Source organism: Haliotis rubra, unplaced genomic scaffold (genome assembly GCF_003918875.1).
Source record: "Haliotis rubra isolate DU_JTF1 unplaced genomic scaffold, ASM391887v1 Scf20, whole genome shotgun sequence".
NCBI lineage: Eukaryota > Metazoa > Mollusca > Gastropoda > Lepetellida > Haliotidae > Haliotis > Haliotis rubra.
This window is the reverse complement of record NW_025766003.1, coordinates 170,292-184,092: the sequence shown is the minus strand read 5'-3', so window position 1 is coordinate 184,092 and position 13,801 is coordinate 170,292. Positions and strand designations below refer to the sequence as shown.

At 40.0% G+C, this 13,801-nt stretch overlaps 1 protein-coding gene across 1 annotated transcript; it reads left to right on the top strand.

Annotated features, from left to right (window-relative positions):
- The first annotated feature begins 3,714 nt into the window (after positions 1–3,714).
- Positions 3,715–10,280, top strand: LOC124275552 (26S proteasome regulatory subunit 4). The gene is made up of 12 exons (XM_046711126.1): positions 3,715–3,760; positions 5,212–5,268; positions 5,621–5,717; positions 6,112–6,236; positions 6,590–6,775; positions 7,282–7,410; positions 7,529–7,625; positions 8,076–8,164; positions 8,320–8,420; positions 8,875–8,971; positions 9,336–9,545; positions 10,067–10,280. Exons 1-12 carry the CDS (start codon positions 3,758–3,760, stop codon positions 10,199–10,201), a joined length of 1,326 nt encoding a protein of 441 aa, XP_046567082.1. The 5' UTR covers positions 3,715–3,757; the 3' UTR covers positions 10,202–10,280.
- The last annotated feature ends 3,521 nt before the right edge of the window (positions 10,281–13,801 follow it).

Here is a 13,801-nt window from a genome sequence, read left to right as displayed (position 1 = left end):
GACAATAACTAGTGGTCCTGTCTGTAGTTCACTGGTACAGAATATCATTTGTAGATTTACCTAACTATCAAAACAAACTTCACTGGCCACCAGGACCACTGCAAACTTATCATTTGGTGGTCCTGGTGAATTTTTACTAGCCAGGGACCACGGGAAGAAGTGTAAATTTGGCACGTTGTCATTTGTTGACCATTGTTTTCAATTACAACATTCCTTTGTTATGTTTTTTTACAGCATTTCGTTTTGAGTAATTCTCATCTGACCCATTGGGGGCATGTATTTCGATGACGTGTTGTATGCTGTCGTATCACTGTGATTTTGTGCAGGTTTCATGTTGTTAAGCCCGCATGATAAACATTGTAAACTCAGATGTTGTTTGTGTATGTTGCTGATGGGCCTCAATTCAGCAGCTGCCAGAACGAAATAAAGTGAATGATGCAGTAGTTTGACTTGTTAACTGCACTTTGTTGCAACAACTTTAAATTAAATACAAATTATTTTCACAATATGGATGCGTGTGGAATGAATGAGTGAGTTGGTTTAACACTGCACACTGTGGACAATATATCCAGGGGGTTTAGCTTGATGTGAGAGAGATGTTTTAGACATTTACTGCTTTGGTTGAACCGACAGACGTGTCCTCTCGAACATTGTCAGGAACTGCTAACGTCATTACGGGATATGCCGCGTCGTCCCTCCATACGGCCTATATTTACACAACGCCATCAAGAAAATCGTCAATGGTGGTGCCGAATGTCCGTCACCTTCGGTTGTGGACAGCACTGTAGTTTTTATAGATTTAACCAGATTTGTCCATATTTAACATTTCCCGTAGTGGCAGACGTCAGCGTATCCACAGACGTCTTAGGGGGCGTTTGTAAACCCTTGGGCGGAAATGTTGGTGGTTCAATTATTATTTGGTGGGATGAGTGGTCAGAGAACGCCTCTGACAATTTGACAGACGTTGGCTACAGAGCTCAGATTCTCGGACCAGTGGCAATATTTAACACTTCCCGTAGTGGCAGACGTCAGCGTATCCACAGACGTCATAGGGGGCGTTTCGCTAAACCTGTCTTTAAGTGGAAATGTTGGTGGTTCAATTATTATTTGTGGTGGGATGAGTGCATGTCAGAGAACGCCTCTGACAATTTGACAGACGTTGGCTACAGAGCTCAGATTCTCGGACCAGTGGCAATTCGTTTCTTCAATGTCATGACCCAGGATTGACTTTCCAACAATATACTAGTAATCCCCTTCCTCACACGACTGGTGTTGCTTTTCTTCAACAGCATAATGTTCAAGCACTGCCTTGGCCTGCAAATTCCTATGCATACCCCGACAGAGCATGTACGGGATGAGGTGAGGTGAAACTGGGTTTTACGTCGTACTTGAGAATGTACGGGATGAAAGGGAGCGACCACGATGGTATCTGCACGGAAACGTAGCCTACTCGATTTTTAAAGATGTATATCAATGCAAGTATCTAACATGTTCGTCATACCAACATGTAAATGCTGTTAAATAAGTTATTATATTATTCAACATTTTATTCACATAGCAAAACGTACGTTTCTTCATCATCTGAAAAAAACGACAAACCCTTCGGTGGAAGTCACTTCGACACAGCATATTGCACAGGAGGTTAATGCAAAACACAACCGTTGTATTTTGAAGAGTGAGTGAGTATGGCTTTACGCCGCTTTTAGCAATATTTCAGCAATATATCACGGACACCAGAAATGGTCTTCACACATTGTACCCATGTGGGGAATCGAACCCGGGTCTTCAGCGTGACGAGCGAACGTTTTAACCGCTAGGCTACCCCACCCCACCCAGCACTTGATGTGCTTCACCATTTTGCTGGAGCTCAGTTACGACCAGATCGTAAATCAATGTTCCACGGATATATTGAAGCATCATCTATCACTGTCTATCAGGACTAAGGTCTGACATGACAACACCTGACAACCTCCAGGTCGAGTGTGCCACCCGGGCGCTCATACCAAGACTCCCAAGGCGAGGATCCCACACAAGGAACATCCACGTTGACTGCAATTGGTGACGTCTTATCTTGAGCCATACAATCTTCTAACAAAACTGGGTTTATATGATCTCGTGGTAAGGCGCGAGATTTTCCAACTCGAATTAATTTGCCTTATCGTGCTGCAAAATGAAACGGAGGACCTTTGAGTGTCCAATGGGCGCATTGCTCACCTACTTCATACCACAGTCTGGTTTACTTGTCTTCTAACCCTGATCTTTGTTTGATTTATTTACTACCCTGTGGGTCATCACTCTGCCTGAATATGGGACACCACATGTCATGGTTCAAGATTTCCTAAGGAGGTAGGCTAGCGAGGCTACCCACCGTCCCGTATTTTGAAGAAGATGGACAATGAATAATAATAAATTGTGAAACATATACACTTTGACAAAATGTAATAAATTATTTTCACATAGTATAACGAATGGTATATTTTGAAATACTTGCTAATGTGATTTCCTTTATTGAATCACAAGCCCCTGAAAATGAACAAGGTTTTTCCATTACTTCAGGCAGTATTAGCAGACCAGGGTCTGACCGGCAGCTCGCAAAAGTTAGAGTGAGTGAGGTTTCACGCCGCTTTTAGCAATATTTCAGCAATATATCACGGACACCAGAAATGTCTTCACACATTGTACCCATGTGGGGAATCGAACCCGGGTCTTCAGCGTGACGAGCGAACGTTTTAACCGCTAGGCTACCCCAACCCACCCAGCACTTGATGTGCTTCACCATTTTGCTGGAGCTCAGTTACGACCAGATCGTAAAACAATGTTCCACGGATATATTGAAGCATCATCTATCACTGTCTATCAGGACCAAGGTCTGACATGGCAACACCTGACAACCTCCAGGTCGAGTGTGCCACCCGGGCGCTCATACCAAGACTCCCAAGGCGAGGATCCCACACAAGGAACATCCACGTTGACTGGTGACGTCTTATCTTGAGCCATACAATCTTCTAACAAAACTGGGTTTATATGATCTCGTGTTAAGGCGCGAGATTTTCCAACTCGAATTAATTTGCCTTATCGTGCTGCAAAATGAAACGGAGGACCTTTGAGTGTCCAATGGGCGCATTGCTCATATGCTTCATACCACAGTCTGGTTTACTTGTCTTCTAACCCTGATCTTTGTCTGATTTATTTACTACCCTGTGGGTCATCACTCTGCCTGAATATGGGACACCACATGTCATGGTTCAAGATTTCCTAAGGAGGTAGGCTAGCTAGGCTACCCACCGTCCCGTATTTTGAAGAAGATGGACAATGAATAATAATAAATTGTGAAACATATACACTTTGACAAAATGTAATAAATTATTTTCACATAGAATAACGAATGGTATATTTTGAAATACTTGCTAATGTGATTTCCTTATTGAATCACAAGCCCCTGAAAATGAACAAGGTTTTTCCATTACTTCAGGCAGTATTAGCAGACCAGGGTCTGACCGGCAGCTCGCAAAAGTTAGAGTGAGTGAGGTTTCACGCCGCTTTTAGCAATATATCCTAGCGATATCACGGCTTGCCTAAGATTGAACCATATAAATACTGAATGATTTACAGCTTCTGCTAATACAACTTATTGCAAACAAAAAGTTGCATGATCTGGTTGAGCCGTGTGACTGTCGATGTGGGAGTTGTCCCCACTTGGTTTTTCTCGGTAGGTGGCGTATGCTTGCGTCTGCGCAGTGATCCGTATCCTGTGAAAATGGTGAGACATGGAGAGATGTTTTGACAATTTTCGTTTTCATTTTCCATGGCTTTTGAATGTGTAGATTTATTCGCGCGACTGACGTATAGGACAGAGTACCTAAGTTTACTGCCAGCTGACTGAATACACACCTGGGTTAATTTCATATGTTCTTTTACATCTGATTGCCAAATCCTTGTATGCATTATTTGCTGAATCACAATGAAATTCGTCTCCTATTTTCGTGGGAAGTTTTAACAACCGAAAGGGTTTTCAATATAGTTTATACATTAGAGCTCGGAACATCTTCCCGGTCCTTGTACCCTTAGACTCGTACTGCTAATTATGACCTATTAGTTCTTCAGCGTGTTCATAATTTGCTAAACAAATTCCACAACTTAGCAACATTGACATTGTAGGTCACTTACAGGATCTGTTTGCGTGGTGCATGTCTATTAAACGAGTTCTATATTGTAGTACATTTTGGGACGTGAGAAGATGTTATTCTCATTAGGTATTGACAGATTTTGGGGCATGTTCAATTTATTTTCAAACAGGTGACTTCTAACGTGTATTTCAGTGTGTGTGTGTGTGTGTGTGTGTGTGTAACATGATAAATAAACTTATAACACCCATATACATGTTTAATTAACATTAATGAGGCTGTAGCTGTTGTTTTTAGCATTATTTACTCCAGTGAAAATATGTACCGGTACATGATGCATGGGGGTGGTGGGGTAGCCTAAAGGATACAGCGTTCGCCAGTCACACTGAAGACCCGCGTTTGATTCCCCACATGGGTACAATGTGTGAAGCCCATTTCTGGTCTCCCCCGCTGTGATATTGCCTGAATTTTGCTAAAAGCGGTAAAACTCACTCACTCAGGCCAAATAAATAAAATGTTGTGGTTCTGATTACACCCCTTTAAAATTTAGGGTAGGTAGGAATTATTTTTTTTTGCATATTTTTTTTAGAAGGAATGTACAAACTAATAACACATGTATCAATGTGTAATTGCTTATTAAATCAAGCTTGCGACCATCATGTCGACTTTCTCTATCGGAATTACCTATGTCTGTCGGTGCCGGGAGAAAACAATGGTATCTGAAATCTTATTTTATTCAGTCCGCTTAAAAAGAATAGGGTAGGCACCCAACTTCAAGGGTCGGTCGGGTAATCAGAACCACAACATTTTATTTTTTTTAGGTTTCACTCGCATGATGTATGGATGATGCTTGCATGAAATCCGTAATAGAAGATCTAATGGTGGCAATGCAATACATGTTAGACTAGTTAATTATGTGGAGTGTTATTGAACTGTTGGAAATAGTTCATGTATGCCTATGCATACTACTAAAAATATGTATTGGGCAGTGGTTATTTATATTTACGCAAATATACTTACTATGGACTCCTGTCTTTATCATGTTTATCAGCAATGCCTCCTGTATGTGTGATGTATTGTATTGCAGGGTCAGAAGCAATCTGGTGGAAGTGGTGGACAAGGTGGTGATAAGTCTGACGATAAGGTATGCTGCTTTGACCATTGATGTTTGTACACACAACTAACATGATAAAAGAAACATGGAAAGATCCATGACTAGCCAAAGAAAATTTCATTAACATGATTAAGAAAAAATGCAAATAGTAAGTATCTGGTTTACCTTTAAGCATTTGTAATGTAACAGGAAGAAGTACATTAAGACAATATATTCAACTATGACATAAGACTTCTAGATGTTGCTAATGTTCTTGGTGTTAGGTTTCCATCTCTTGGGTATCATATGTCATTGAACTTTTTTGGAACTATATACTGTATTAAAGACATGGCAAATGTTTGGTTGGTTGAATTAGTGGAATATTTGTATCTGTACTTTTCAGGATAAGAAAAGGAAGTATGAACCTCCTGTCCCAACTCGTGTAGGTAAGAAGAAGAGGAAAGCAAAGGGACCTGATGCCGCAACCAAACTTCCACAAGGTGTGTATCCAATCCAGTCTCACATTTTCAGCAGGGATTGTTATTGATTTCTTTATTAAATATTACTCTATGTGGAAAGGGCATAGTTGATTGCATTGTAGCTTGTCAGTATAAGGCATTGCTCATAGCTTAAAGCAGTGGTTTGTTTGGTCCAGACTCGGGTGACTGATAAACTTGGGCTGCAAGTGACTGTTGTGTATGACGACTGTTTATGCATTTTGAAAACATTGAATCCCTTTATATCATGTTTATGATATCAAGTGATTTACCATAGCAACAGTAAGTTGGCACTGTTTTCATAAATAAACTTCAAAACTTCCATTTTTCAAAATTTCAGCACATTGTTCATGATATTTGCTATTGCTAACTCACGGTTCATCTTTATATATTTTAGTAACCCCACACACAAGATGTCGACTAAAGTTACTAAAACTAGAACGAATCAAAGACTACTTACTGATGGAAGAAGAATTCATCAAGAACCAGGAGAGACTGAAGCCACAAGAGGAGAAACATGAGGTGACCTGTGCAACAATAGCAGTCCTATATTTCACCAATAGTTCTACTTTAGTTTATACAATAATTTTGCATTAACCATCTGTGCCTAAAACTGTTGAGTCTAAAAGCATGATAAAACCAATCTTACCGTTATCATGCTTATCAATCTTTTTCAGTACTACTTACATTATATTTTTTGGGGGGAGTGTTTTCTTTACTACAGTTTAATAGTCTTGAAATTTTACTAGGTACTGTCTTGAACTAGGGATGTAAGTCACAGGCAGTGTAATTTCTTTTGTGTTGTCAGAATTAGAAGGAAACGTAATTATGAAAAGTGCAGTGTTAATTCTTGTTTCTACTACTCATGAATCCAGGAGGAGAGAACTAAGGTAGATGAGTTGCGTGGTTCTCCTATGTCAGTGGGCAACCTGGAGGAGATCATTGATGACAACCATGCCATTGTATCCACATCAGTTGGCAGTGAGCACTACGTCAGCATCCTCTCCTTTGTTGATAAAGATCAGCTGGAACCAGGGTGTTCAGTCTTACTCAATCATAAGGTAAATCATCATAATCATAAACACCAGTATTAACAGGAATTCATTTTCTGCATTTGAGATATAGAAATGATAACACTTAACTTAAGGATGTTAAGCCCTTTACTAATTGTTTATCCCGAGCTGTAAATACTTGATAACATAGCATAATAAGATCAGATGATAAGAAATGGCTAGGTCCATTTTCATTGGATCTTCTAAATGATGAGACTACTGTGTCAGTGTATATGGCTGTGTGCTGTTGCCTGAGAACATATGGTCTTGAACATTACGCCTGATATCATGTGTATTGTGTTTCACTTTGAAGATGTTGAAGTTCTTTTGAGAAAATGTGAGACATATCCTTCTTTGTATGCAGGTGTAAAGTTACACAATAGGCAAGTTCTTGTCCTAGAGATGATGTTAGAAGATCCTTGTGGAATGCTTGTTACAGTATCATTAACCTAAGTAGCTTTGTTGAATTTGGAAAGCATTCGGGTTAAAATTGTTGCCATTCCTGTGTCTGCCAGGTGCATGCTGTGGTCGGTGTGTTGTCAGACGACACTGACCCAATGGTGACAGTCATGAAGCTGGAGAAGGCTCCTCAAGAAACATATGCCGACATTGGTGGGCTTGATAACCAGATACAGGAAATCAAGGTATTTTTAACCCCACATTCGTTACTTTCCGAATATGAATATCAGTGATTATTTCATAACAATGGTCAGAATTTTCATTATCAAATGATCTTGATCAAATGTTTCTCTTGTATTTCAGGAGTCAGTTGAACTGCCCTTAACCCACCCTGAATATTATGAAGAGATGGGAATCAAACCTCCAAAAGGGGTCATTTTGTATGGCCCACCTGGGACAGGTCTGTCTGTCATAAATCTAACACCTGACTTAGTCCCAGTTTACAAAACTGTCAGCAGGACAGTTGTCCAGATGTGAAAGGGACATGTTATAAACAACTGATACATCATTTATGAAACACTTGTAACATTAAGTTGACTCAATTACGTTTGTCTAAAGGAGGAAGTAATTGTAAATCAAAATGTATCATCGTTTTTCACTTCCCTTTTCAAGAGTATCTAGGCTTGATCATTTAGCAATCCCAGCAAAACAAATTTAAGTCATTCAAAACATGTACAAATGTAGTGCCACTTACAGCTTATGATATATATCAGTCTTGGGCTCATTCAGATATGAGCAAAAGCTGTGAAGCATAGTCTCCATGTAAGACGTGTACACTGGTGTTGGACAAGTAACATCTTCGAAACAAGTATTGAAGGTTACAATATGGTATGTTTCTACATGTTTTCAGGTAAAACTTTGCTAGCCAAAGCTGTAGCCAATCAGACGTCTGCTACTTTCCTGCGAGTTGTTGGATCTGAACTCATACAAAAATACTTGGTAAGTAAAGATGTCTTTCAACTAATGCTGTGAGATATTAGCCTCGTAGTGACATTTCTTATAAGAAAACTTGAGGCTTAGCTAATCACTCTTCTTCAGCAGCAACAAGAAGCATCTAGTACAACAATTAAGTTTGTTCACTGTCATTATTCCAGGGAGATGGACCAAAGCTTGTTCGAGAACTCTTTAGGGTTGCAGAAGAACATGCCCCATCTATAGTATTTATTGATGAGATTGATGCAATTGGAACGAAAAGGTATGTTTGACAGGATTGTTTTTATGTCTATTTTAGCTTTTAGCTTTTGTAATTACTTTTGAAAACCAAGTATTTTAGACTGTGTGTATAATACATTGGAATTTCAATACAACTTGCTGACTTGGTAATCCAGGTGTAGGTGGTAATGCAAGTACAGCTTGTTCAGCTTGACCTGATCAAGTGAATACTAATGCTTTGCGTGACCGTGTCAAAACTGGTTGGGTCTATTATTGTGAAGGGGTGCACCTCTGTCAGTTGATTGTCAACATGTCCGAACAGCCAAGACAAGGTCGCCATTTGACATTCTCTTCTCCCCTATTTAATGAGGTTAACTCGACCTGCCGTTTGTACCATTTGACCTCCTGGGTCATGCATATGTAGAGTAGCTCAGGTCAAGCTGAATAAGCTGAATGTGAATTACTTCGAGTTGTTTCATATGGTGGAACTGTTCCAGGTACGACTCCAACTCTGGTGGCGAGAGAGAAATCCAGAGAACAATGTTGGAGCTGCTAAATCAACTTGATGGTTTTGACTCAAGGGGAGATGTCAAGGTACATGAACACTAATTGTTAAATCAGTTGACATTTGGTCATTGACATGATTAACAAGTTTACTCTAGATTACACAAATCTTTGAGTGCTGCTTATTTTCCATGCATATTTGCTGATTTGGATTCCAAGGTGTTTACATAGTTTATAGTTACAGTAAAACAAGAAACTTGGTATAGATTCTCTCACAAAACATTGGTTCGAAATATGATGATAAAACTCTTTTCAACACCTATTAACATGATGAAATTGCTGATGCATATATATGAAAACATCAAATCACCCATTAAACTAGTACTGAATGTATAGTCAAATATAATAACATATTTTTAGCTGAATCTCCATGTTTCACTCACTGTGTTAACAGGTGGTCATGGCTACAAATCGTATTGAGACTCTGGATCCAGCTCTGATTCGTCCTGGTCGTATTGATCGTAAGATTGAGTTCCCACTCCCCGATGAGAAGACAAAGAGGAGGATTTTCACCATCCACACTAGCCGCATGACCCTGGCTGGTGATGTCAACATAGATGACTATGTCATGGCTAAAGATGACCTGTCTGGGGCTGATATCAAGGTTATTATAACTGCTCATTTAACATAAGCATAACCCATGCCAGTATAACTTACCCAAGTACATAAGACCCTAACAAGTGCCAAGCCTGTGTTCACACTCACAGAGCAATACTTCCAACAACATTTTATTCTTACTTTTACCCCATCTGGGAATGAAATTGCTCCAGGTGCATCAGCAGCATGGAACTGATATTACAACCTAGCTGTTCAGGCTGATGATGTGTTATTATCCAACAATAGTGTAATAGTTGCCTTTAGTACGTAAGTGTCCTTGGGCCCATCCTCCCAGTATTTACTGGATACAGTGATGTTGTTGGAATGTTGGTTCCTGCAACCTTAAAGACATTCATCCAGCCACTTTCTGACTACTTACACATCTGAATAAATTTGAACACTAAGCTGACAAAGCATACTTTGTGTTCATATTAGAAAGTACCTTTGTATCCCATAAAGAGAGTGGTGAATATTAAATACTATATAATTTCCTGCAGTTGCTGGTTAACTTGCTATGTCCTTTTCCAGGCTATCTGCACTGAGGGTGGCCTGCTGGCTCTGAGAGAGAGGAGAATGAAGGTGACTGCAGAAGACTTTAAGAAAGCCAAGGAGAATGTTTTATACAGGAAGAATGAGGGGACCCCTGAGGGCCTTTACCTGTGATATGTCAGTGTATTCATGTGTATGTCAGTGTATTGTAATGGGGGGATGCCACTCGCCATAAACATCATCTTTAAACATATTCTGTGTTTTTCTTTGCCTGATTGAGAAAGTAGCCATGGATTTGAATGCTCCTCTTAAGTGAGACCCGTGGAGATCCAGGTTAGAATTGGTCTTCAGAAACACATGCTTGTCATGAGAGGCGACTAACGGATTGGGTGGTCAGGCTCGCTGACTTGGTTGACACATGGCATCTGATACCAGTTGCATAGATCGATGCTCATGCTGTTGATCAGAGGATTGTCTGGTCCTGGCTCGATTATTTATAGACCTCCGTCATGTAGCTGGAATATTGGTGAGTACTGCGCAAAACTGAATTCATTCACAAGTGGTAGGTGTATACAAGGCTGGGTGCAATCTGTCAGCCAAGTTATTCAAAAAACGTAAGTCAAAGATTGTTTGCAGGATGTCAGTCAGTCTGGTCAATTGGTATTTTGCTTTTTATGGATTTTGGAAGTAGGTGTTTTTTGAGGACAACATTCCAATTAATGAACCATTTGTATCCATTTGAGTGGCCAACTATCTTCTGTTTCTGGAAATTGTTGTCTTATATTTTTGTCCAATTCCACCAAAACAAATGAAAAATATGCAGTGTATAATTCATATCCAGAGCTCATCTCGTCACACCATCTTTGTGAGATGGTTAAAGGTTCCAGCATCTAGCAGCATATTAATAAGGTTTTGTATTCAATGTCATTCACTCTTTGAAACAAGTCACAAGCAGCTTTGTGGTCTGGGGCACAACACACTCAATAGTCCTCAGTGTCTTCATCTGGTAGGGACATACCAGGATTGTCGGGGGTAAACGTATGTGCATCGTACCCTTCAAGTCAGTGGGTTTCTTTCAAATGTTAACTGTTGAAGAACTGCATCATTTTAGGCTTTCATTACCATATCTAGTTTGCATGTTGTGATATGAGTGAGTTAAGGTTTACGCCGCACTCTGCAATATTCCAGCAACATGTATATGGCTGCGGTCTGTAAATAATCGAGTCTGGACCAGACAATCCAGTGATCAACAGCATGAACATCGATGTGTTGTGACATGACTGAAATGCTGATGGTTTGAAGTGACTCACTTTTCATCTTGCACTTTCCACAACCTTTTTCAGTTTGAGGAGTTATTCTTTCAGCATAAATTAAGGGTTTGATGCTTCTGAATTGTTGACTGAAGTCCCCAAAACTGCAACTTTGTCAGTATGTGATGGGTCATGGTATGACATAATGTGATTATGGCATGTGGGTAATATAGAAAAATGTTAATGCGGCAATGTGTCATAAACCAAAAGGCTGAGCGGTAGGTGCATTAGACTGATGACATTTTTCAGAACAAAAATGTCTTCTGGTTTTGTGAATGTAGTGATATTTTACATAATATTTGTCACTGTTGAGATAAGAACATACTAGTACCGTTTACTTGGGATCGTGGTGGTGGTGATGGATTTTATAGAGAAGCATGTGCAATGTGAATCACAAAATCGTTCGCTGCACACACACACACACACACACCAAATCAGTCATCAGACGAAACTGACCGAACCCCAATACAACCATAATATGATTGTATCTGGTATGACTGATTGGAAAATGAAAGAAGCGCACGACAAATATACGTAGAGGTGGATAAAGCATGTGTGTGTTGGGAATTAATGTAACACAATTTAAGAATTATTTTCAGGTGTGAATTTAAACAAGGATTCTCAAAAAAATACTGTTTGGGGTGTACACAAATAAGGGCTTTACAATGTTTACAATTAACCAACATCCATCCGTAAATACAAGCGTTAGACCATCAGTCAACTGAAAATGCGAACATACAGTGTAATGTTGAGATTCCATTCTTGTACATTTATCTTTCATAAATGCTGATGGTTTTTCTGGTAAAAAAAAGACTTCATTATTGTAGTAAGCCCTTAGGATTCATGTAGTTTGGATTTATTGGATGAATTCTCCATTTCCTTTAACATGAAGAGAATATACATTCTTCTACGCAGCTATGTTCTATTTATTGTCATCAGACATGCATCAAGCTGTTCAGGCGACAGATGGGAATATATCATGCTAGTTGACCCAATGGTGGTAAGGTCATTTTATTGCTCGACTTTTAATTTGGTTTACATTTGGTATATACATGGAACGAAAATACTGACTTCAATGTTGGTTAGTATGACAAGTCACAAGACATGAAACGTTTATACAAAAACATAGCACCAGCCAGTGACTAGGTACAGTGAAGCAATAAATAGGCCCTTTGTTTTCTCAGACAGCAATCCACAGCGCAATCACGTCAATCTGCCAGTCCCATGGAATAAGAGACGACTGTTCTGAACGGATTCACACGACGTTCAGTGTATAGGTGAATGTTTTTGTGTGTGTATCCCAATTGCGTAGATCGATGCCCATTCTGTTGATCATTGAATTGTCCGATCCTGACTCGATTATTTACAGACCGCCGCCATATAGCTGGAATATTGCTGAGTGCGGCGTAAAACTGAACTCACCCGCAAATATTTTGTGAACACTCGAGACGGAAGACGTCATGTTTACAGACGTTATGCTCGAAACTGCATGCAGAAAGTGGACATGTTTAGTGACGGTAGTGTAAAGATAAGGGCTGAAATCACCCACAGCGGTAGTACAGACTTGCTATACCTCCAGGGCAATCTAACGGCACAACATTACACAGGCGAAGGTTTTCGGCCACATATTCTTCCCATTATCCAACAAGCAAACAGCATATTTTTTACACGACGATAACCCTACCTCAAACGGCAAGTCTGACAACCGTCTTTTTGAGGAACCACAACATACAAGTACGGCCATGGCTCTCAAAGCCTCGGGAGCTAAAACCCCATCTAACATTTACTGGATGCTATTGGTCATCATATATGATGACGTGAGCAACTGTCACAGAACCTCCAACAGTTGGCACAAGCACAGCTGGAAGAATGAGTGGACATTCCCTAGGCCACAATAGGTAATATCCGACAGATATGGACTCTAATGGTGGCCATACATGAACCTTCACCATACAAACAACCTTCACTTAAACATTCAATCGTGTCACGTGTGCCATGACAAACCTCGGTTAGTGAAAGTGTTTGCCCTTAACCCTGAAAAGTCGCAGGCAAAAAGGACCCTGAACCATAAAAAGTTGTGGGTCCTGATCAGAATGTGTAGGCCCTATATTTTAATTGGAGATGAAAAAGCTGTCGGCCATAAGGACCTGAAAAAAAAGCTGTGGGTCCGAGTGGTTTTCAGTTGCATTCGGGCCCGAGGGCCGACGTTAATTTCGAACGCTGGTTAGTGCTTGTGCCAAATGTGAACAGTTTTATGTAATCAGTTGATTATCTATATAATACATAACATATTTAATGAGTGAGGGGGTTTAGTTTACATTAATGCCACTTTAGTTATAAAGATGAAGTAAACGAGTATGGTTTTACGCCGCTTTTAGAAATATTCCGGCAATATCACAGCGGGGTGCAGACATTGTACCCATGTGGGGAATCGAACCTGGGTCTTCGGCGTGACGAACGAACG

Coding starts and splice junctions, on each gene's coding strand:
- LOC124275552 (XM_046711126.1), top strand. Junction 6,237..6,589: donor CACAAGAGGAGAAACATGAG/GTGACCTGTGCA, acceptor TCATGAATCCAG/GAGGAGAGAACTAAGGTAGA. Junction 8,165..8,319: donor AACTCATACAAAAATACTTG/GTAAGTAAAGAT, acceptor TCATTATTCCAG/GGAGATGGACCAAAGCTTGT.